Source organism: Perca flavescens, chromosome 11 (genome assembly GCF_004354835.1).
Source record: "Perca flavescens isolate YP-PL-M2 chromosome 11, PFLA_1.0, whole genome shotgun sequence".
NCBI lineage: Eukaryota > Metazoa > Chordata > Actinopteri > Perciformes > Percidae > Perca > Perca flavescens.
This window is the reverse complement of record NC_041341.1, coordinates 10625482-10648517: the sequence shown is the minus strand read 5'-3', so window position 1 is coordinate 10648517 and position 23036 is coordinate 10625482. Positions and strand designations below refer to the sequence as shown.

The 23036-nt window shown below is 39.9% G+C and overlaps 1 protein-coding gene across 1 annotated transcript in view; it reads right to left on the bottom strand.

Annotated features, from left to right (window-relative positions):
* parp4 (poly (ADP-ribose) polymerase family, member 4) overlaps positions 1-22803 on the bottom strand; it is a 31300-nt gene extending 8497 nt beyond the window's left edge. The window contains exons 1-27 of the mRNA XM_028590417.1: positions 22715-22803; positions 22338-22465; positions 21924-22143; positions 20176-20296; positions 19507-19585; positions 19310-19414; positions 18176-18334; positions 17249-17386; positions 16877-17053; positions 16195-16346; positions 15797-15928; positions 15187-15285; positions 14657-14840; positions 11593-11743; positions 10595-10737; positions 10325-10456; positions 8093-8179; positions 7122-7286; positions 6613-6650; positions 6266-6347; positions 5210-5347; positions 4931-5120; positions 3973-4043; positions 2072-2259; positions 1783-1882; positions 1242-1412; positions 572-652 (exon numbers count right to left, since the gene is read on the bottom strand). Coding sequence (XP_028446218.1) covers positions 572-652; positions 1242-1412; positions 1783-1882; positions 2072-2259; positions 3973-4043; positions 4931-5120; positions 5210-5347; positions 6266-6347; positions 6613-6650; positions 7122-7286; positions 8093-8179; positions 10325-10456; positions 10595-10737; positions 11593-11743; positions 14657-14840; positions 15187-15285; positions 15797-15928; positions 16195-16346; positions 16877-17053; positions 17249-17386; positions 18176-18334; positions 19310-19414; positions 19507-19585; positions 20176-20296; positions 21924-22143; positions 22338-22463 — 3429 coding nt within the window. The 5' untranslated portion in view covers positions 22464-22465; positions 22715-22803. The remainder of the gene's footprint in view (positions 1-571; positions 653-1241; positions 1413-1782; positions 1883-2071; positions 2260-3972; positions 4044-4930; positions 5121-5209; positions 5348-6265; positions 6348-6612; positions 6651-7121; positions 7287-8092; positions 8180-10324; positions 10457-10594; positions 10738-11592; positions 11744-14656; positions 14841-15186; positions 15286-15796; positions 15929-16194; positions 16347-16876; positions 17054-17248; positions 17387-18175; positions 18335-19309; positions 19415-19506; positions 19586-20175; positions 20297-21923; positions 22144-22337; positions 22466-22714) is intronic.
* Positions 22804-23036: the final 233 nt, after the last annotated feature.

Below are 23036 nucleotides of genomic sequence, written 5' to 3'. Positions count from 1 at the left end.
TAACAAGCAGATTCCCCAAATGACATTAAATCTATACAGCAGGTACTGTTGAGACTAGCCTTGCATTGCCAGACCTTCCTCCACAGCACCACGGAGGAGGGTCTGGCAGTGGAGGAAGTTCTGGCTAGTCCGTACAGCATTCCGGGATAAGAGAAAAACTTGCTCTGGTTTATTGGCATCTCTTTAAAACAATCACAACAGTCATGGGAGGCGGATAGCGCCGGACGGAGCCACGGTGCCTCTGCGAAATAGTCTCGGGAAGGAACTTTTTTTTGGTGGAACATGTGTACGTTCAAAAGTTGTTTTAGTCGTGCAACAGAAAACTCAGATTGGACAGATAGTCTAGCTAGCTGTCTGGATTTACCATGCAGAGATCTGAGGAGCAGTTAACCATAGTTTAGAATTCCAACACAAAATAAGCAGAAGGTAACGGACATCCGGCCAAAAAGAGTCAAATCCGCTGGAATTTCCGATGGCAACGGAGCAATCCCAGATGTGAGACATAGTGGATATAGACTAGTTGAGACTGACTGTTGAGTGTGAATGTGTGTGTGTTTGTGTGTGTACTTACCGTGCCCCTGGTCTTCTGCAGCTCACTGGTCGACACCATGGTTTTGAGTTCCTGACCGCTCAGGTTTCCAAGGAGGGTGGCCTGCGTGAAGCAACATCATTTGAGTCATTCATTAAGAAGAAATGTGAAATATTTGCTGGTTTATATTTTATTAAATATGATGCTTTGCTGCTTGACAATGTTTTATATCATTGCACATTTAATATGTTCATGTTTTGACTATTTGTCAAAGAAAGCAATCGATTTAAAGATATCAACTTGAGCTCTGGGAAATTGTGATGGGCATTTCTCACTAGTTTTGGGTATTTATAGACTAAACTATGAATCAAAAGAAAAACAAAGATGGATAAACTGATTACAGCTAAGCTGTAGTGTTTCTTCTTTTATTTTCATGGAATTACTAGTTTATTGTAATAAAATATATTTAGATTTATTGCACTTTTCGTTTTTATTACTGGATAATAAAAAATGTTTTACAAGTTATTAGTAGCATTTGCAATTGTATTTTGTTAAGTTTATTTATGTGTTAATTTTTCATCAAAACTTAAATGATTTAAAATAAGTTACTTGTAGCCCTAACTGAGATGCAGAATAATGCAAAAATAACCGCAAACAACTGAAGAAAAGAAAAGCATTCAGCGGTTTGAAATCGTGTGTATAAACTGGGTACCTGAGTGCAGTGCGGAACAAAGCCGTAAACCAGGGTGTGGCAGTCATTGAACAGAGCATTGAGCTGCTTGGGGGCTTGCACAGGAGGGGCAGCTGTTGGGTTGAACTGCTGCCACTTTACTGACACTGAACTGCAGCCAGGAGACGACATACGCTTCACCTGACACGCCACCTGTGACCAAAACACACAAAACAAAGGGCAAACAGATGAATCAACAGCGGTTATTTCGCTCTATGTGAAGGTGAGCTTGTCACAGTTTACGATAATAAAATTCAGGAAAAATCCTCTTAGGAAATTTGTGGATACTTTGTATATTTAGAGAAAGACTAAAATTCCAACAAACTAGAAGGGCACTTCAAAGGCATGCCCTATCTCACAACGTTAATGCAGTGTGAATTTTCAGGGGAACTCATTTTTGAGATTATTCCGACACCACATGAATGCAGCACAAACAATGATGAAAAATATGACTATACTGTATGATTATATCTGTTTGATAGTCAGTGGCTACTGTTACCTCATGGATAATGGTCAGTCTCACCTTCTCTGCCCAATTGTGTTTGGTTTTTGTGTCGAAGAATTCGTAGGCTCCACCCCCTGCCCTGGCCAGGGCTCTTAGCATGTGCCGATTGGCTGTCGGGCTGAAATGACAAAGAAACATAAACAGATGCCTTTAAAATGTCTGTAATCAAACGAAACTCAGCGTGCAGAGCATGGTAGCTGCTACTGCAGTCCGGACAAATGCTGTATTACATTTTTTTTTTTGGTCTTTAGAGTTCAGAGTTCAACCCCCTGTGAACCTGTCCTATAACCACTGGACCCGTTCAGACCTGAGGCCGCAGGTGAAGAGGCGGCTGTGCTGAGCATTGTCTCTGAGCAGTTGCAAGGTGAGCTCCGCGTTCTGGATGTGGCCGTCCGACAGCAGCAGCAGGTTCCTGACGCCGCGGGATGGAGGCAGCAGGCTGAGAGCTCGCAGAGGCCGCCAAAGCTCAGTGCTGCCCCCGACTGGGCTGGAGCGCTGATAGGAGGAAAAGGAGCAAGGCTTTCAGAACACACAGGCATTCAAGTCACATTGTCTTAAAGTGATGGTTTGGAGTAATTTCACCCTAGGGTCCTTTGCACCATGACCTCGAGCCAAACACCCCCCCAGAAGCTTTGTTCACCTGGGTCTAACATTGGGAGAGTTAGCGTAGAGTAGCGTTATCAGCTGAATAGCTTAGCGCAGGGGCTAATGGACCCACGTTTGTATCTCGTAAATGACCCCAATATTAATGCCCAAAATGATACCAAACTTCTACACTAGTACAAATAGGTTATGTACTCATAAAACGATGGATTGGAAAGTTTGTAAGTACACCAGAAGTTTATGAACACTTGCCTGCTCTCTTCTGCTCTCTGTTGCTTCTGCTGCTGCTGCTGCTACCTGCAGTTAGACGAGTGCTTAGGGCCGTCTACAAATTACTACACCGAAAAGAGATACAACAAAAATATTTATTAATTTAATGATTAAATAATTTAATATCTCCAAACTTATCTCAGTTATTACTTGTCTCCTGCTTGTTATACTACAGCACTTACTTAAAAAAAAAAGTTAAATTAAAAAATATTTTTGTTGCATCTCTTTTCGGTGTTGTAATTTGTAGACGTCCCTAAGCACTCATCTTATTGCCGGCAGCAGCAACAACAGCAGAGAGCAGAAGCCAGCAGGCAAGTGTTCATAAACCTCTGGTGTACTTACAAACTTTACAATCCATCGTTTTATGAGTACATAAACTGTATGTACTACTGTCGACGTTTGGTATCATTTCGGGCATTATTAGTGGGGTCATTTACCAGATACAAACGTGGGTCCTTTAGCCCCTGCGCTAAGCTATTCAGCTGATAACGCTACTCTACGCTAACTCTCCCAATGTTAGACCCAGGCGAAAAAAGCTTCTGGGGGGGGGGGGTGGGGTGGTGTTTGGCTCGAGGTGGTGGTGTCATGGTGCAAAGGACACTAGGGTGAAATAACTCCGAAACATCACTTTAACTGTAATCACGAGAAGTAGGGAAAATCTTACACATCAGCCTCAGGCATGTAATTCCGATTTCCCACTTAAAAAGAACTATCGATTCACTTATTTTCATAGTACGTCATTTTTTATGCCATTTATCTGGTGTGACAACAAGGTCAGCACTAGGACTAACCACCTTGGAACAATGCGTGAACACTCCCATCTGAATAATGGGAGTGATTTCCTGTTCTTCTTATTCTGCAAACATTGCATGAATGCAGCAAAAGAAAACCGTTCCAAATGATCTTTTATCCCATCAGGATTAGAATGAATATGCAAGGGTTAAATGAGTGCACAAAAAGAAGCACTCTTTTGTGTTTGCCTTATATCTCTTTTGTTAATTGATATTACAGTATATTAACTCATACAATAGAAAAGTGTAAGATATTATACCGTACTGTATTATTATACTGCTGAATTAGTCTAAGCATATGCAGCCCATGGAAGCCCTGAAAAGCAAAGTCTTTGGAAGTCTATTTCTTTTTTTTTTTCACCTTGCCTTTCAGGGCTTTCGTAGAAGCTCTCTTATTTAGATTATTTTTAGACCTATATATATATATATAAAAATATATGACTGCTTCATTTCAGAGCTCTGCAACCACACCTCTTAATAATCCTTATGACAATGGCTTCCAGGTTGAACTGCAGTATGAAAGAATGTGCCAGTCATAACTCACCTTGATGAAGCTCTCGGCTGCTGGACGGGCTTTAACATACGGCTGTGCTGCCAGGAAAGCTTCTGTGTGATCTGACAGACAAAACACTGCAAACGTCAGGAAAATATCTACTGACCACTGTAGCACTTTTGCAAAATAGTCATTAACATGATGATCTATAAGAAATTGATTAGACAGGTTTAAACTAAAAAGTAATTTAAATTATTAAAGATGCAGTAGGTAAGACTTATAAAACTAACTTTCTGTCATATTTGCTGAAACTGACCCTATGTTCCAGTAGAACTACATGAAGCAGGTCATTTAAAAAAAATCCAGCTCCTCTGGCACCACCTACAGCCTGTAGTGCGATTTGCAAAAATCCACGACTACCTGTTCAGACGCACCAATCATGACCAGGGGGCGGTGTCTAACTGTGTGTCAATCACTTCTCATGCACACACATTCACTCTCCCTTGTGGGGGGGAGGGGCTTAGGAGACCGTTTGGGCTTTAGCAGAAAGGAGGAAGGGACTGAGAAGTTGTCAATGTTCAAATTCTTTAGCCAAGTCCTGGATCTTCACAATCCTACCTACAGCACCTTTAATATATTTTAACCAGTTTTGTAAACTGGGGTTTTAGTTACTCAAGCATCCTACACGTGTTTATCAAATTTTCAGAAAATAACATCAGGTAACTGCGTAGGTTTCTGTCAAATACGGTAACTGTACGCGGACTGATCATGCTTACTGCCTTGCGTAGTCCCCCCCAAAGGCCCATTCTGAGCCAGGAAAGACCCTGCCGTTGTATACAACAATCAGCTCACATGAGATGAAGTGCTGAAACACTCCTGCATGTCAGAATTTCTAACCGATCACCGAAAAATAGATTACTTTTGTCTTACCTTTCCAACTTGTACTTCTTCTGTCTATTTTATGCTTTTATCACTACATACACAATAAAGGTAAAAGGGTCAAACTGACCTGTGCCAAAGAAAATGACATTGAGTCTGAGGTTGTGGTCGAGGGTTTTGAGGACCTGCAGGGCGAGTTTCTGGGCCATGCGGAGAGACTCTTCCTTCATGGACTCAGACGTGTCCAGCAAGAGGATGACTTCATCGGATGCTGAACTGGAGTTGTCTTCAAAGTCTGGATAGAAAACTAACATGCTCGCCTAGAGGAGAGAGCGAGATTTGGCTGAAAAAAGGTAACACAGAGTGAAAGTAAAAAAAGGAAGACATGCAGACAGAGAGACAGACAGACCTGGCTGTCCTTGTCGGGGTGTTTCTCCACCCACATCCTGGGCAGGTGGACCTCAGATAGAGTGACTGACAGCTGGAAACCTTCCTGTCCCATGACCTCTCCTGGCAGCACGCTCACCACCGCCTTACAGTCGGTTCTCTAGAGAATCACACACACATACAACGAAAGAAGAAAGGATAAACATGAGCAATATGAAAGGGACTAGGTTTGCAAGTAATGATCACCTTTTTAATGGATTAAACTATCAAGCATAGCTTCAATTAATCAACTTTTTAGTATCAGAAAAATATCAAACGTATGACATTTCTGCATCATCAGTGATTTAAAATGATTTACACATTTGAAGCAGGAGACAAAACAACTTCTGATCTGATATAATCCAGAAAAACATGTTTATTTTCTTAAAGCTGTAACACGCAGATCTTTAGTATTTTGACATTTAAAAGAAATACATAATTATGACAATATTGTGTTAATTATAACAAATTATCTGCTGTTAGGCTTATCAATTTATCCAGTCATTATTTCAGCACTTACACTTACTTACCCCATTATTACAAATATAAATATATGAAACAGTAAACACTGCATCTTTTCACGACATATACGCTGTGCAAAGTGACACAGCTTCTATTTCAAAACTTTTTTTAAGGCATGCCTGAATTTTTGCTTCATTTCCAAACTTTTCAAGTCCAAAGAAAAAAACATTAAAATCTTTTTTGATACATTTGTAGACTTTCTTGACATGTGTAGGAACCCAGTGAGACAGAGAAATAAAACATTACATTACCTTACATGTCATTTAGCTGACACTTTCATCCAAAGCCACTTACAATTGCTATATATGTCAGAGGTTGCACGCCTCTGGAGCAACTAGGGGTTAAGTGTCTTGCTCAGGGACACATTGGTTGATGTATCGCAGTGGGAATTGAACCCAGATCTCCCACACCAAAGGCATTGTCATATCCACTGTGCCATCACCGCCTGACAACCATGTACTGTAACAATATCTGCATAATCAAAATATATGATTAAATGTTAAAACACCAATATTACCTTGATCTTGACTTTGTGAGTGATGCACTGTAGGTTGGTGATCTCATGCGGCATCTCAACTGACATGTCCAGAGTGAACACTCTGAGGAAAAGAAACAACACTTTGAACACAGCCTCTAGATGCACAAAGTTAAACGTGCATTTAAAAAGACACTAAATGGAAGGACATATAGCCAAAGAGTAGAAGGACAACACACCTTTCTATCCAAAATGTTTTACTGCATACATGACAAATGATTAATACAAGTGTCAGCAGTTAATTATTTGTGGATCAACTAGCCAATATATCTAATGCTTCACCAAACTACACCAATGAGTATTCAGCACTAAAGATGGTGTCAGCTCACCTTGCCTCATCAGTCACACACACCTTCTCCACAGTGACCTGTTAAGCAATGAAAAAACAAAGAACACTAACAGTCATTTTGCTTTCAGAGCCCCTCACATAACCAACATAGAAAGGCAAAGGCCTAATGCAGTGAAATAAATCAATAAACAGAAAGAGTAACACTTCTCAGCCTCAGTTTAGAATTTCTCCGGTGATGAATGGTTCATGCAACAGTAAGACAGCTCAAGGCAAGCTGCCAATTTAAATTGAAGACCAAACACTGCAGGCGAATCCCACTATATTTAATATCTCATACGTTTAATTGCCTAACTTGTGTCAAATAGAAAACACATGAACATCCAACGAAAGGAAAATAAGGAGAAGAAATCTTGTACATGCATACATCATCTGATTGTTTTCTTGATGTTTTGCTGTTCACACTATGGACAGCCTGCAGAAAAACAAATGACACTTGGAGGAGGAATGTTTTTAGTTTTAGTTTGGACCTCCCGTCCAGGCTCTCCTTACTTGTGTGGTCTGGTTTAGCGCCGCACTCTCCTGCCACGGAGCCACACTCCCAGGGAGGGAGAAGAGAATGCTCCCGTCCCGGACGATCAGCTCAGACACAAATGTAACTTTAATGAGGACAGTCGCACCGGGCGGAAGATTGCCAACACTGATGGTAAATACATCCTGCAACGAGCACAGAAATGACATTACAACCAGTGCCGAAATAGAGATGCAAAGTAGGAAGAGCTATTCTGGGCACCTCTGGTTCCAGAAGTAAAACTCCTATTTTTTTACATAGACAAAGTTGCACAAAGTATTAACAAGTGCATTAGAAAATATCTGGTCCTTTGATACAACGTAGAAACCTCAAGCTTATGTACAAATACATTTAAGTGGAGAAGTTAACCACGACTCCCAAGGTGCATTTTGGCAATTTGGATGAATTCAGCAAATGTTGTGCCGGGTGCACAACATTTGCTGCAACAGCGTTTTTTTGATTTGCCACCAATCTCATTGTTGCCTCGGACTGGATTCTTCTCCACAGCAACGCTGGCTGGGGCTCATGGGTATTGTAGTATTTAGAGTTGCCCGTTGTGCCAAAATTATGGATAAGCAGGATTTCTCAGAAACAAAGTTGAAATAATTGAAGCTGGTTGTCCCAACCTATATGATTGTTACATTTAAATTGGTAGAGTCCGTGTTTTCATAAGCAACTTTAAGGATATTGTTGAAAGAATTTGTTTTTTATGGGAATACAAAATAAGGGAAAAACACTTTCTTAACCACAGCTCCCACTTCACAACTTTATACACTTGTATGTATTGATTTAATGATTCGATGACATTAATGAAATAATAATGTGAAAAAAAATATAAATATCTTGCAATACTGATTGATCAGTCTATTATTTCAAAGATAGAGATTGCTGGATTTAGAGCTTGAATCAGCACAATGATATGTGTTTGCTGGAGTGCACAGGGTGGACATACGGGGGCGTCCTGGTCCATGAGGTAGGCTCCATGGCCTCTCTCAATAGCCTGCTTGTACTCCTTGCGAGCCTGCTCCTTCTCCTTCACCTGAGATCCAAACGGACACAAAAAAACAAATTTGGTTTTACAAATAATCCTCAGTTTTGTACTGGTGGGTGAGGTTGGCTGCCTACAATACAATGACACCCTGAAAATGCATCTGATCACTGAGCAGTCAATCAGAAAAGAGAACAAAGCAACAAAGATGGGGAAAAATACTTCACTGAACTTAACTAACATCTTGTGTGATCAAATGGATGCAAAATCCAAATGGCATCTTTTTAATCTGGCTTTTAATGGTGCTCTAAGCGATGTGACACGTTTTCTTAGGCTACAACATGTTTTGTCACATATAGCAAACATTTCCTCACCATCTGCTAGCTGCCGGTCACCTGAACACACTGTGAAAAGAATGCAGTCTCTGCAGACAGCCCAGGCGCTACAAACGGCAACAAAAACAAACTGGCCAACCAGGGGTCCGTTCCAGGTAGAAGGTTTAACAAACTCTGAGTCTAACCCTGATGTCTGAGTTGATTTACCCTGAGATGGGAAACTCAGGGTTACGCACGTGCACCACCACAATAAAAAGGCAGTATGAATGGAGCCTTGATACTACGATTCACCATGGTAACAACCACAAACAAACGGGTCGGCAGAAATACTCATGCGCACAAACAGCGAGTTTGAACCATAGGTTTGAACATGCATTTCGTTAAAAAAGCAAGACAGCGGCTGCTGCTGCAATAGAGAGAGAATTGGTTTGGGAGAAAATTGCTGCTTGAGTCAATGCGTAAGCATTAAAAGTGTTTTAATTTCATATTTAATCACAGTTAACTTATAATATTACTGGTGAAAACTGGAATTGTATTACACCTATAATTTCATTTGGGTGCAATCCTGCGGGCGAAAAAGTAAACTATACTAATCCCATTCTGAGGCTGCAGCACCATGATCATTAACAGAACTATAATTTATAATCATTTATTTCTTTTTAATGGCTCTCACTGGTTTGTATCCAGGGAACACTACAAAAAACGTTTAAAAACGTTTCAGAGAGAGTCACACTTTTCTGATGGCTCTGCATACAGTGGCTTTACTATTACAGTATGATCCGTATACACACCAGTAAAGAAAACTGCCGTTTGCAAAGAAACGTAATGCGACACAAAGAGACTGCTTGGATGTTAAAGCATGTCCACGATGGTGGATGTTAGTGATATGAGGACGGATAAGGTATCTACATATCTGATGGACTGTGAAAAAATTCTATCTATAATATATAATATTATATTATAATCCTATAGTCAGGACTCAATATCATCTCCCGACGTAAACTCTCTGTGAATTAATACAGCTTTTTCATCAACGGGATCATCGACAAAAGGACATGACATGTTTGAGAAAAAACATTTCATAAATCTAAAAAAACAAACAGTGTTCCAGCCATTAACCGACAAGAAGGAGTTGGGGGTGGGAGCTGGGGGGTAATGGTGCGTTCTTTTTTTCTTGTAATCGCGGCTAGTAGCTCGAGTGTGACGTCACATCCGTGTCAAAAAACGAATAACTGCGGGTTGTTGCATTCTTATTAGGAGTATTTAAGTCCTAATAAGACTGTAGCGACATGCCTATAGGTAGCAGTATACAGTGCTATGTGTACGACTTCTTCATTTGGTTACAACAAAGACAAAAGTGCTTAAAATGTGTGATGTGTGATGCACGACGTAGCCATCTTTGAAAGTGAACTCGGGGTCCTCTGAGTTCAGACGACTTGACGAGTCGTATATACGACCTCGGTGGCGTTCTTTTTGCAACTTCCGGTTCGTAACTCCGGAAAACAACTTGTAAATCGAGTTCGGTGGACAAAAAGAACGCAACATTAGTGTGCGGAAGCACGGAAGGGAGGGGGAGGGGACGAGATTAGGAGAAGGGAGGGGCGAGCTAGTCTTGTTTTGTTTGAAAACGTCAACAAGAAGTAACGTCACCCAACATTGCTTAGAGCACCTTTAATGAGAATATGTTGAACTTTTCCATTTTCTTCTGTGTCATTTACAAAAGGGACATTTAAAATATAATCTCAGTAAACGTCTGAGAATAACCATAAATATTAGAGAAATAAGATAAGATAAAGAGGAAATACTGCATCTGGATGTAAAAAAACCCCCATAGAAATATGTGATAGTTAAGTTAGGTTACCTGTCCCACCACATGTTTCCCATTGATGAAAGCTTCAAATCCACACACTGCTGCAGAATCATCCAACGGGAAGACATACTTTGCCTCAATGGGCACAGGGCTCAGGTTGGTGTATTTCTGGAAAATGATGACCTAAAAAGATGACCGAAAAGAGGACAGATATGATAGTAAACTCAGCTAATTATGCTTTTTAGCTGAATCGAATCAACCATTAGATCACTGAGCTGTCATCAACCTAACAGAAAATTAATGAACTGGGTTTTTTTTCACCTGAGAAAGCAGATCCATCAGCTTGCACTTCACATGTACAGCCTGCAGAGGGAGCTGCTGACCAGAACTGTCCAACAGTCCAGCTGTCACATCCGCCAGTGGGTTTTTGATGTTTTCAAATCCCTGATCGTCCAAGATGCACTCTGGAGACACAATATGTATAAATGTAATACAATTGCAACAATACAGAGATCTCTTAAAAATCAAAGTTAGGTTTAACTAATTACAAATCAAAGTGACCACAAGTCTCTATTTTTCTATTGTTTCATACTGTATATAAGATGTTATGTGTGATCAAAACATCTTATCTTATTCCACATCCTTTAAGACTTGATTCAGGTTTAGATCATTTACAACAGTTAAAGACCGGCAGACTTTTCTTGGGGAATGCCGTCAGTGCAGTTACTTCTGCTTGGAAATGTGATCAATTAGAACAACTTGCTAAAATGTGATTTGCAAGACAAAACAACATCTTTGGTGTTGATAGTTGTCTCCAAAATGTGTTTGGTAATATGGGAATGCCAGAATGTGGAGATGCTTAGTACAATGCCTTTAAAACCTGTAGGCAAAATCACTGCAGAAAGATGTGTTGTTTACAATTATTTGCAAATTTGAAGGCCAATAATGATATACATTCTTTCATACAGAAGCCACCAATAGCCAAACCATGATCCTTTCAATGCCAAACATTGTGGGGATTTGGTGTCCCCTTGCCCAATAAGATCGGTTCTCTCATTAAGGTAAAAAAGCTAACAAAACTCTGCCTTATTTAGCTTTGCTGCTGTCTGAGGTAAAACACTCCCGAATTCAAGAAGTGGGTTGCAATATTGTACTCTGATATTATGCTAACAACACAATTCATTAAGTTTATCAAAGCGGTTTTTCAATCATGTTTTAATCCCTCAAAAAAATCATGACAATCACCACAAACAATATGGTAGTATAACAATATCAGATTTGATTGTTATATGAACTCCTAACCTTTAGGAGAACTATACCTGTTTCTTGCTGGTCTGAAGAGGGCAGACCCAGCTCAGCTGAGGTGTCGATGGCAGGACTGAACTCCTTCAGTTGTTCTCCCTCGACACTGAACTGAACCACATACTTCAGTTTCACCTGATCGGGACTGTAAACCACGTACTCGTCGTCCTGGAGTATAATCATATACAGTACGCAGTTAGAGTGCACACGGGCACAGACGTCTAGACGTGTTAGGGCTGAGGGATGTCACATATTATCACAAGAAGTCTGAAGTAATACCCCCATTAAGAGTGCAACAGTATATTTTAAGGGTTAACACCCGCTGCTTTTAGACGATACTTACACACAAGACAGTTTTAACGGACAATCTTTAGCAATTTACATATAACTAATAGGTAAAGTCACTCATTGTCCATTTCATTCACACATGTATGTCTTTATTGAAGTATGGTACTGTGGAATTGTGGTTTTTCTGTTATGCACATATTGCAAAACCTTGCCATCAGACTGTGGCTTGGTATATCTCCAGATGCACACTTGTTTATAAAACTGGAAGTTGTGGTTTAAACATGGTGCGCTGACTTTAAGCTGAAAGACAAATATGCAGAAATAGTCCGCAGTTTTCGAAAGAGCGCACTAGGTCTTGTTAGACATCTCTTATGCCATATCTAGGAATAGCTTTACCTTTTTATGGCATATCTAAGAATAGGTTTACCTTGTCTGGGTTCAAGGTGAAGCCTAGGTTTACCTTGTCTGGGTTGAAGGTGAAGCCCACTGTATAAAATGGGATGATTTAAAGGGGTGATAGAATGATTATATAAAGGTATTTTACACTGTTCCTTAAGGTCTCCTAATGGGGTATGTAACATTGGTTGGGCTGAAAATTGCCCAAATGCTATTTTATTAGGCCCTTAACTACCCTGTGAATATGGCTCTATTTGGAACAAGAGCTTTTCTTCCAAATATGGTATGCTCATGAATATTCAGAATGAGCTACGCGCTGATTGGTATGAGCAAACTACATAGAAACCCATGAGAGACTCGACAGCAGGTCTCATTGCAAAGTTATACATTGTTCGTCGGGCTATTACGTTATTAAATTCACTTCTGAGACTTTTTTAAGCGAGAAATCAACTATATAAAGCTCAAATATGGGACGTTTTACGAAAATGTATGGCTTATTGCAAATTTGGTAAGACTGTGTGTCGGAGTTCAGCTGCCGGTGCTGCCTCGCTGCACGGCCTGCCTTCCTCCACAGACCCCGGTCTGCAGCTCCCCTCTTCCTGCTTAGGGTTGGGTATCGTTTGGTTTTTTTTCGATTCCGGTGCTAAATCGATACTTTTAAAACGGTGCCTGAACCGGTACTTTTCAATAAAGTAAAAAAAAAAAAAAAAAATAAAAAAATAAGGGTAGTAAACAACAGCTTCCTGCTAGCTAAATGGCCCGTGTGTGAGAGTGATAGCGCGGTCAGCGAGCTTGTTACACCAGTCTTACGACAGTTCCAGTTAATCTTGGCTGGCTGTCAGCATAACTAGCTATATTTACAGTTTGAATTTTGTCACGCCACTTATACAACATATCTCTAAAAGGTCTTATAAAGCTAACAACGGTGTCCGATTTCAAGTTAATGAATTTTTGTGAACAGTGGGGGTTTCGTTATCTATGACTGTCCCTTCAATCCTAGCTATATGTAGCTAGCTACAAATCACGGATAGTTAGCTTCATTTTTGGCGTAATTCCTGTATATTTACAGTTTGAATTTCATCACGCCACTTAAACAAGATCTCCCTAAATGTCTTATAAAGCTAACACGGTGTCCGATTTCAAGTTAATGAATATTTGTGAATTTCAGAGGAATTCTAGGAGGAGCTAGCTCTCATTGATAGAGCTACATCCAGCCGCAGGCTCTATCAATGTTATTTCCCCAATCGTTTGTTTAAATAACAACGCATGATAATTACACACAAGCTCGCTGACCGTGCTCTCACTCACACACACACCGGGCATTTAGCTAGCAGGAAGAGGGGAGCTGCAGGCCCTGGAGCTCTGTCAGAGCACCAGCGTTTAGTAGTCCATTATCCTAAAACCGGTGACTTTGAGCGGGTATGGAGTGCTGTGGGTTGCCAGTCGTGACGGAGCTCCTCAGAGCAGGCCGGGGTGTGTAAAGGAAGACAGGCCAGGCGGCGAGGCAACAACACAGGCAGCACCGGCGCTGAACTCCGACACACAGTCGGACAAAATTTGCAATTAGCCATCCATTTTCGTAAAACGGCCCATATTTGAGCCTTACATAGTTGATTTCTCGCATAAAAAAGTTTCAGAAGTGAATTTTGTAATGGAATAGCAGAGATCTGCGCGACCTAGATTCAGAAAACTACCTGATCTCAGGTCAGTTGTGTAGCCTATGTAAATGTTGGGGCGTGACCATTCTCTTAATACACCCATGGGCTGACAAAGGTTCCGGTTTTTGGGAGGTTGACGTCAACTTCCAGCTTTGTTGGGATTTGCCCGTTTTCAGCGGCAGTTTCAAAATATGAAATTTTCATAGTAAAGGGGTGTCAGTGGGACTTTGAGCTTCTATGTATGTCCTATTTACCCACCGAACTGTCGTTATTCAACTATGACAGGGTAAAATCGGTTTTGCATTCTATCACCCCTTTAAGCTACTCTTTGTCAGACTCTGAACCACCGTCCAGCAGGGGGCAGAGCTCTGCCCTTTCAGCTCAAACTATTAACTTTGTGAATTCGGTTTTGTTCCTTGGTGCTAAAAAAATAGACAAAGACTCCTTTGGTCTCATCAAACTACTATTTCTTCACTCCTCATCAATTTCCACCGCACTGTAAACATGCTTTTATTCAATTACTTTTTTCATTTCTTTATGGTTAAGTTAAAACTCTAAACCTTGTGTTCACATGGCAGTGTGGCAAGGAGTCCAAATCAGAATTAAAAATCTTTTGATTACATTCATTATCTCATAATCACGATCTGTGTCCGATATTACAGCTAATTTAGAGGTATGTCCAGCCGTCTATTTATCTTTCTATCTACTATTATATCTAGTCACACGCAACCACTCCTACCTCAAACTCAGAGGGAGTGTTAGGGGTGCGGCGGACGCCGTGCACGCTGTGGTGGCCCTCAGGAGCCTGGGTCAGTGTGAGGTCTCTCTTGTGTACCCGCTCGCATCGTCCCAACGCCACATCACACACCAACAGCAGCCGAGAGCCGTCTGTCTCACTGGGCTTGGAGTATTTCAAACTGGTGCTGTGGATGGAGAACATGGTAAAGAATTTTCCCCAAACCCAATAGGACATCCTTAAATGTCTTGTTTAGTCAATATTTCAAAGATACTCAGTTTACTGTCACAGAGAAGTGAAGAATTTTTACTTTGTTTTCATAAAAAAAAAAGAAAAAGACTGAAACCGATTAATCAATTATCAAAATAGTTTTTAGCGATTCATTTAAAAGTTGACAAATAATCGTTTAATCTTTGCAGCTCTATTTTTTTACGTTTCAGGGCAAAATAGTATTATCAAGAAGATGGTGTTAGTTGTCAAAATTAATTGAATATTTTTATGAAACAACACTCAATTACAGATTTTCTACTAACCTCATGGCATCACTAAAGTAGATTCCACTTCCCAGATTACCAACGTCTGTTCTCTCTATCCCATGATGCTCCACTCCAACACGGGGCAGCAGCAGACCACTGAAGAGAAAGTGAAAATACGGAGTTAAAAAATAAAAGTCCAAGTCAGATTTATTTGTTGTTCTGCTGAAGATGTACAGTAGACTTGCACTATAGCGTACCGGTCACATCACCAAGTAATATATGAATTAATAGAAAGACGACAACAAGCTACTTTGCTAAATATTGATTAAATGATTTAAATTGTGAATGTTAAGTAATGATCTACTGTATAAAACTTGTAAAATGTTACGGCATACAGTATATTTATACAGTGTCAACTCCAAATAGCACTAGAGGGTTAATGCTTAATTTTGGTAGCCCTGGTAGCCTATACATTTTAAATGCAATTAAAGCAATATAGTATATAATGTTTCTCTGTTGGTACATTCCCTTACTGCACATTGTTGTTTTTTTATTCAAAAGACAAATTTGTATATAATTGTGTGTGTGTGTGTGTGTGTGTGTGTGTGTGTGTGTGTGTGTGTGTGTGTGTGTGTGCGCGTGTGTGTATTTGTCTGTGGGATCTCACCGAGACAGCAGTCCCACAAAGTTGCTGGGGCTGCTGGAATGGAGGAGGGGCTTAATGTTGCCGATATCACTCTTAAACGTCTGTAGCTCCACCCCTCTGCGGACACACAGAACCTGCTGGACCTGCACCTTGCTGCAAAGCACAGATCGAGACAATGAGGGCAATGATATGCCACACTCATCTGAAAAAAATATGGATTAGATGGATTTGGATGGACAATAAATGGCCTTAGAAGGGATCACAAATAACTGGTGGTGTGTATTTAGATCTATATGTGCAACAGGTTTTGTGAATAGAAGTGTGTGTTTTGGCGTTTCGAAGCACTGCATCACTGAAAATGGGTTCTGCTTCCCTCCAGGACATCAGACACAAAAGCATTTCGGATGCGCGTACGCTACCTGTCCTGCAGCAGAGCGGTCACAGCCTGAAACTCGGCGGTGCCGGGGGGGACAGTCTCAATGCTGCACCTCAGAGCGCGGTACTTCCCCAGACAAGACGGCGTGGGGCTCCTCAGAGTCATCTCGCTCACGTTCAGAACATCTTTGATTAACTTGACAAAAAGAAAAATAATCATTTTCACATTAGCCCGGATATTCCCAGGGGACAGTGTGGACTTGGTTTTATGGGTGTAAGGTAGTGCCATGTATTTCAGAATTCAAATGGGGGGGCTCAAACTCTTTAAACTTTTTGTATTTATTGTTATCGTCTATCAATATTTTGTGGTCGAATGGTAAAAGTGTTATTTAGCTACACACTACAATTGTTTGAAACTAAATAAGACAAATTATTTCATAATACTTGATGATAACAGATGTTTTCATTACCATACAATAAATGCACATATAAATACTTTGTGGATTGCATCGTGGGATAACAGTGTCCATCAACAGCAGTGTTTTTTTTTTAGCATGCTAACTGACTGATTTCAGTATGTTTAATACACGCCCCAGACTCAAAACCTACTTATGAGACCTTGTTATTAAACCTACATGATTGTTTTCTTATTTATTTCTATCTTCTTTATTTGTATCTGTATTGGTGCATGTGCTTGTGTTTGTGCATGTGTGTAAGTTCTCTTACCTGACAGAGGTCCAGTTTCTGAGAGATGAACTTGGCAGTGGGAGACAAGGGGTAAATCAGTGGTTGTATGTGCGGCAGCAGGACGTAAACCTCACCAAGGAGAGACACCACCTCATGAGTATTTCCCTCTCTCCGCTTCCTCTGAGCCTGAAGCAACAAGCCCTCCGCCCTGCTCACCTACACACACACACACACACACACACACACACACACACACACACACACACACACACACACACACACACACACAACACACAAACACACAATGAGAGTCTTTCCTGAAAGGTGAAACAGACAACAGGCTGACATGACAGCTCATTTTAGTAGTTTGACAGCAGATTTTGCAGAACAGCCCGCAGAGAGAAACCTTACATCGTTGAGGCTGAGCTTATCGATCGGAACTCGGAGGATGTTGCTAAGGCAGCCCAGGGCCTCAGTCCACAGCAGCTCCACAAACACGCCCACTTCCTGTGATAAGCTTCCTGTGTTCAGCTTCTCCTCCAGCAGCAGCTGCCAGTCAAACGAGACACATGTAAATCAACTGATCAGCTCATTAGCAGTCACTCCTAAGGCATCAGATATCATAGCAACACAAAGTCCAGCTCAAATCCATACTAACTAAGATACTGTTGTGAATCAGAAAATACCTTTGTCAAGTCAGAACAAAACATGTGTGCAGAACATACTGTAAACCTTGTATACAAGTCTTTAAAGCATTGTGTTGTAAGACCCGGCTCTCTCTCTCACATTCTAGTATTACAACGGGTTGCTTTTAAAGTTTGGTGATGTGAGGCTTATCAGGCTACGTCAATGTAGTTAGTTACAGATATGTAAACCTCAAGACAATTATGCAGTCTTATGTATTATTACAATTTGTATTGTTGTATTTTTTTTTACTATGGTGACTTACAGTAATGTATTGTTATTAACCTTAAATATAATATCTTAATGTGTAATAATTGGCGAGATGCATTGACACTGCATAAATTATTGTAAAATTAAACTAAAGAAACATCTCAAAAAGTGTTTGGCCAGAAGATTGACTTAAAAAATATCCACCACAGGTTGATACTGTATGCTCAGATTTGAAGAAAATACAGCTACTCAAATCATGTCGTAATAAAATCATGCAATTACGCTAAAAACTACAATGCCTTACAGCAAAGCATTCTAAGTTACAGTATGGTACACTTATCATAGTTGCCTGCAGCTTTTATTTTCTTGCTTAAAGACTAATAAGACAAAAATAAAAAAAAAGACAGTAAAATGTGTGTAAATGTTGAAGCGAGTGTGTCAGACCTGTTGGAGGGGGGCGGAGCCCAGGTCCCCGGTCTGCGAAGGCGTGTTGTTCCTCAGCTGCAGACCAGTAGCCTGCAGTTTCTCTCTCAGGGCCTTGTACACCTCCAGAGCTTCCTCTGAGGTGGACAGAAACACCAGCATATCCCTCACCGCCGCCTTCTGGTAACACAAAAAACACAGGCATGTGTTTTTATGTTTTTTTTTTTCCAACATGCAAGATATTCTTCTACTTAAGTCTGACTTGAGTCCCACATCTTTAGTAGCTATTACTCTGATGGGGCCAAATTGAAGAACAACTTTAGAATTACACTACTACAAATACCTATTAACTTCAGTTTAATTCTACAGTTGACAGCATGTTTAAGGCAAAGAGGTCACATAGGTAGATCAATAAAAGGTCTAACACTATAATATGCACCTTTTAAAAGCAACATGAGACAAATGACTGAATAACAGAGTGCAGAACCATCATGAAATTATAGGTATATCACTTAAGCATAAAAAACTCAACAATTTAATATGTCAAAGGAAATGGTAAATTAAGACAACACAGATAAACACCACAAACATAGTTGAAGAGCAAGATGCAGTAGGTAAGCCTTATAAAACTAACTTTCTGTCATATTTGCTGAAACTGACCCTATCTTCCAGTAGAACTACATGAAGCAGTTAATTAAAAAAATAAAATAAATCCTACAGCCTGTAGTGTGATTTGCAAAAATCCACTGCTCCCTGTTCAGATGCACCAATCAGGGCAAGGGGGGAGTGTCTATCTGCATGTCAATCATTGCTCATGCACACATTCATTCTCTCTTGTGGGGGAAGGGGCTTAGGAGACCATTTTGGGCTTTAGTGGAAAGGGGGGGAGGGACTGAGAAGTTGTCGATGTTCAAGTTTTTTGGCTAAGTCCTGGATCTTTGCAATCCTACCTACAGCACCTTTAAGATGTTAATACTAACAAATAGTGATATGGCAGATATATACAGTGTAAAGCACTGTATGCATTGGTGGTTGAAGTTATTTTTTGTTTTCAAGCACTCAAAAATTATTATATTACCAAATTACTAACAAGCAAATGAAGTAATCTGTGAGCTGACATGAGTACAAGCAGTAACATAAAACAGGACTTCATACCTTGGCTCCTATATCGTCCTTCCAGTACCTGACCACACGGTACTGCCATCCTTTCTCTCCTTTGTAACTCTGCAGCTCCAGCACACACCAAGTCTTGCTGTTTTTCTTGAGAGAAAATGTATTTTATTAATATTAGTAATTGAAGCAGTGCTGTAGCAGCAGTAGTGGAGAAGCAAAACATAACTAAGCAGCTTTACCTTTTCAAAGACTGAATACTTCGCCACTTGAAAATCTTCCGGATACGTTGGAAGATCAAAATCAGTTTCAGTATAAATTCTGTAAAATTTAACAATTGACAAAAAACATTCAAAGATTAATGCAATTTGTGTATGTTATTTTAAAACTATTTCTGCAAGAATTGTGACTGAATGACTTAGTTTTAAAACTCTTGTGATAAAAGGTATGTGAGCAGGAGTTATTCTTCTAGAGGTGCAACTGCATCTTTGAGTGGACAACATTGACATTTGAAGGAATATAATAACATTTTGTATGAAAATTATTCTAATCGTGGACTGCATTCTCAGGTGGCAAAGCATGCCCTGCCTGTGAGTGTGCAAAAGCTACTCTATGCAGTACTATAATCCTTTTTAAGTCTTTAAATGAAGGAGCAGGGAATGCAAAAAAATATATATACAGGAACAGACTACCAATCAGCTTGATTAGGCCTCACTTGTTTATTTTAACTAAGTCAAACCATAAATTAGGCTTTAAAAATGGAACTGTAATTCATTGTACCTTTAACTATCTGTACAATGGATATGATTTTACTGAATGTCATCATCTCCTTTCATCACTAACCCCACAGTGTTAATATAACACACTACTGTGCAAATGCAGGCTAACATGAGGATGATCCTTGTTCCCACCTGAACATTTCCAGGATGTTTCCACTCCTCTCTGGAGACCTTGCCTTCTGATTTAGGAGGACAGAGTCCACAGGTTTGGCTGGGCCTTTGGACAGCTCAGCAACTGCTTTGCTCGTTGGTACTTTGGACAACGCCCAAGACAGAACACATACACATGAACGGCACACCCCACCTCACTTGTTCTGCAATAAAGGCATTTAAACCTGAGTACACACAGGTTATGTAAGCAAGGTGACATATGGATTACAAATGCACTTCACAAATAGATTGTTACACAACGCTGCTGCAGCTTTGAGTTAGCTCTAAAGAAACAAAGCTCAATGTGTAACAAAGTAAAGTAATGCACACACCTGATGAGCAAACACACTATTTATCTAACCCAAAAGCTGCTATGTAGTTAAACCTGCTGACTGAGTCTGCACTGTGTTTTCAGAATATCCATATGCCGATGTGGAAACAGAAGTGGGAGGACAAATCGATTGAACCTTTGACTACAAGACAATGAACTCATGACTTGTGTGAAACTAAATAAGTGAGTCATTGCGTTGGAACTAGGTGGAGTCCTGCTTCAGACTGCGTTAGTCTGCCCTCTGTTACCAAATGAATGATTAGCATTTTACATCTGCACATCTCTGATTGCGCAAACAGTGTGAAAACTTGCACTACGTACACGTACTCTGCACATTTTAAAACAGCTGAACTTTAAAGTTTGATAGACAATAATGTGCATTTACATCAGGGTTAGGGGTGTACTGTTGAACATTTTCTAGGGACCATCCGTCACATACACGGTGTGGAAGATTTTCTGGCCAGGCTCCAGGCTAATCAAATTCAGATTTGCACAGCCTTGGTTCCCTATCCAGTTTTGTTTTATAGCAGCATTGGCAGAAGTGTGATTTCCTGTTTTGGGATTTTGGTAACTTAAGTCTACTTTGAGTTTGATGCATTTGTCTTTGTCTATCCAACCATAGCTATTGCTACTAATGCTAAATGGTCAATTGTTCTCCAATTTACTTTAAAACAAATGAGACACATTGACTACCACACTATTTTTTTTTTATCATGGCAAAACAGACATCTATTCATGTATTATTATGAATAACAAGTGCATTTTGAAATGTTTCCATGAAACGAAGACCTGAACTTCCTGGATCAAGAAGATATTTTTTCATTTGTCCAATAATTATTTAACTGATACAGATGCTCTGCATTTGTAATGGGCCACATTAGAATGCCATGTACCACTATAAACTGTAATAAGTTATGGCTATATTTTAAGTGTTTACTTGTCTTTTATATAGGTTTATGTATTATCTTATTCTGGACCAATAAGAACTTTTCTGATGATGTGTGATAATGTGAGGATGTGGGATAATGTGATGATGTGTGACTCTACTGCAAACGAAATCTACCTCTGGAAATAAATAAAGTAACTTGAACTTGAATAATCATGACAAGCTGTGTTCTTCAACTTGGTTTGGAAGATTTGTTATTTCACATAGAATTTCCATCCTGATTCCTGACATAACGAAATTCCAGCAAAACATTGCTACATTACACAGGTTTAAAACCAACAGTAATCTACATGTTTATCTTTTTTATTTCATGTGGACCTGACTGACAAAGTTATTTTTGCAGCTAAAACATAAATCAGTGTGCAACATTTCTATTTTGCCAATATTTGTTGCATATAGCATCTGCTCTGTGTGCTTTTATGGAAACAATTACTGCCTATATAAGTATAATACCTTGATGTGAGAGTGGACTTTGCATCATGGAGGAGAAAGGAAGAGGAAGTGAAAAAGCAGAGGAAGTATCCAGCTTGTATTCATCCACAGGCAGAAGAACACCTCTCTCCAGACAGCTGTACACATAATCCACCCCGACCACAGGCGTTTGGTATTTTTGGATGCTACGCAGCCTGTTGGAGCTCAGGTTGGACACATTACTGGTCACAATCAAAGAGCACTGTGGGAAATGAAGGCAGAAATCAAAAAGAAAGATGTGATTTTTATTACTGTATATGAATATTGTCCCACTAGGATAATATACTGTATAATCATGCAAGCTGCAACCACATAAATCATGTTGGAGGAGTATGTTTATTTTTTTTTTTTTAAAAAGACCTTAGCTGGTGGGGAATAATCACATGATCATCTGACCTGTTTATTGACCACAAAGGAAATGTTGCCTCCATTTTCTGTTACTGCTGATTTCAGCTTAGTCTTCTCCTTGAAGGGCAAAGTTTTCAGCTCAAAAAGCATGGAGCAGTTCTCAAACACAGCCATGCCTGTAAGGAGAGGACGCACCCAAACGACGTCGTTGTTACTTTAAATAACGTTAGCTGTCAAATGTTGTATATAACGAGTATGAAAACAATAAGGAAACAAAACACTTAACACAGTAGGCAAAGTAAAGTAATTGGTGCCCTAACATTCCAATAAACTGTACAGTAAAAACATGAGCTTTCGATAACATTTTGCAAATAAAAGTAACGTTAACGCGTTATCTTACGTTAAATAAAGAAATTGAGGCTTACTTGACCGTAATTATCCAGGCGTTACTGCTACGGTTGTTGTCAGAAAGCATAGGGGGACTTATAGTTCCTGTGTGTCAGATACAAGTTACACAGAGATAAGCCACTGCTGTGTACTACTTTAGCATACAGCCCTTTTCCGATGTGTTTTCAAAATAAAGGTTGTGACGTTAAAGTGTACAAAACAAATACAATACAATACAAAACTCCCCCTTGAAATGTTATTGAGTAGAAGTATAAAATATATAGTTAAAATAATTACTTAAGCAAAGTGCAAGTATGTAAAAATTGTACTTAAGTAGCCTACTGTAGCCTACCTGAGTCA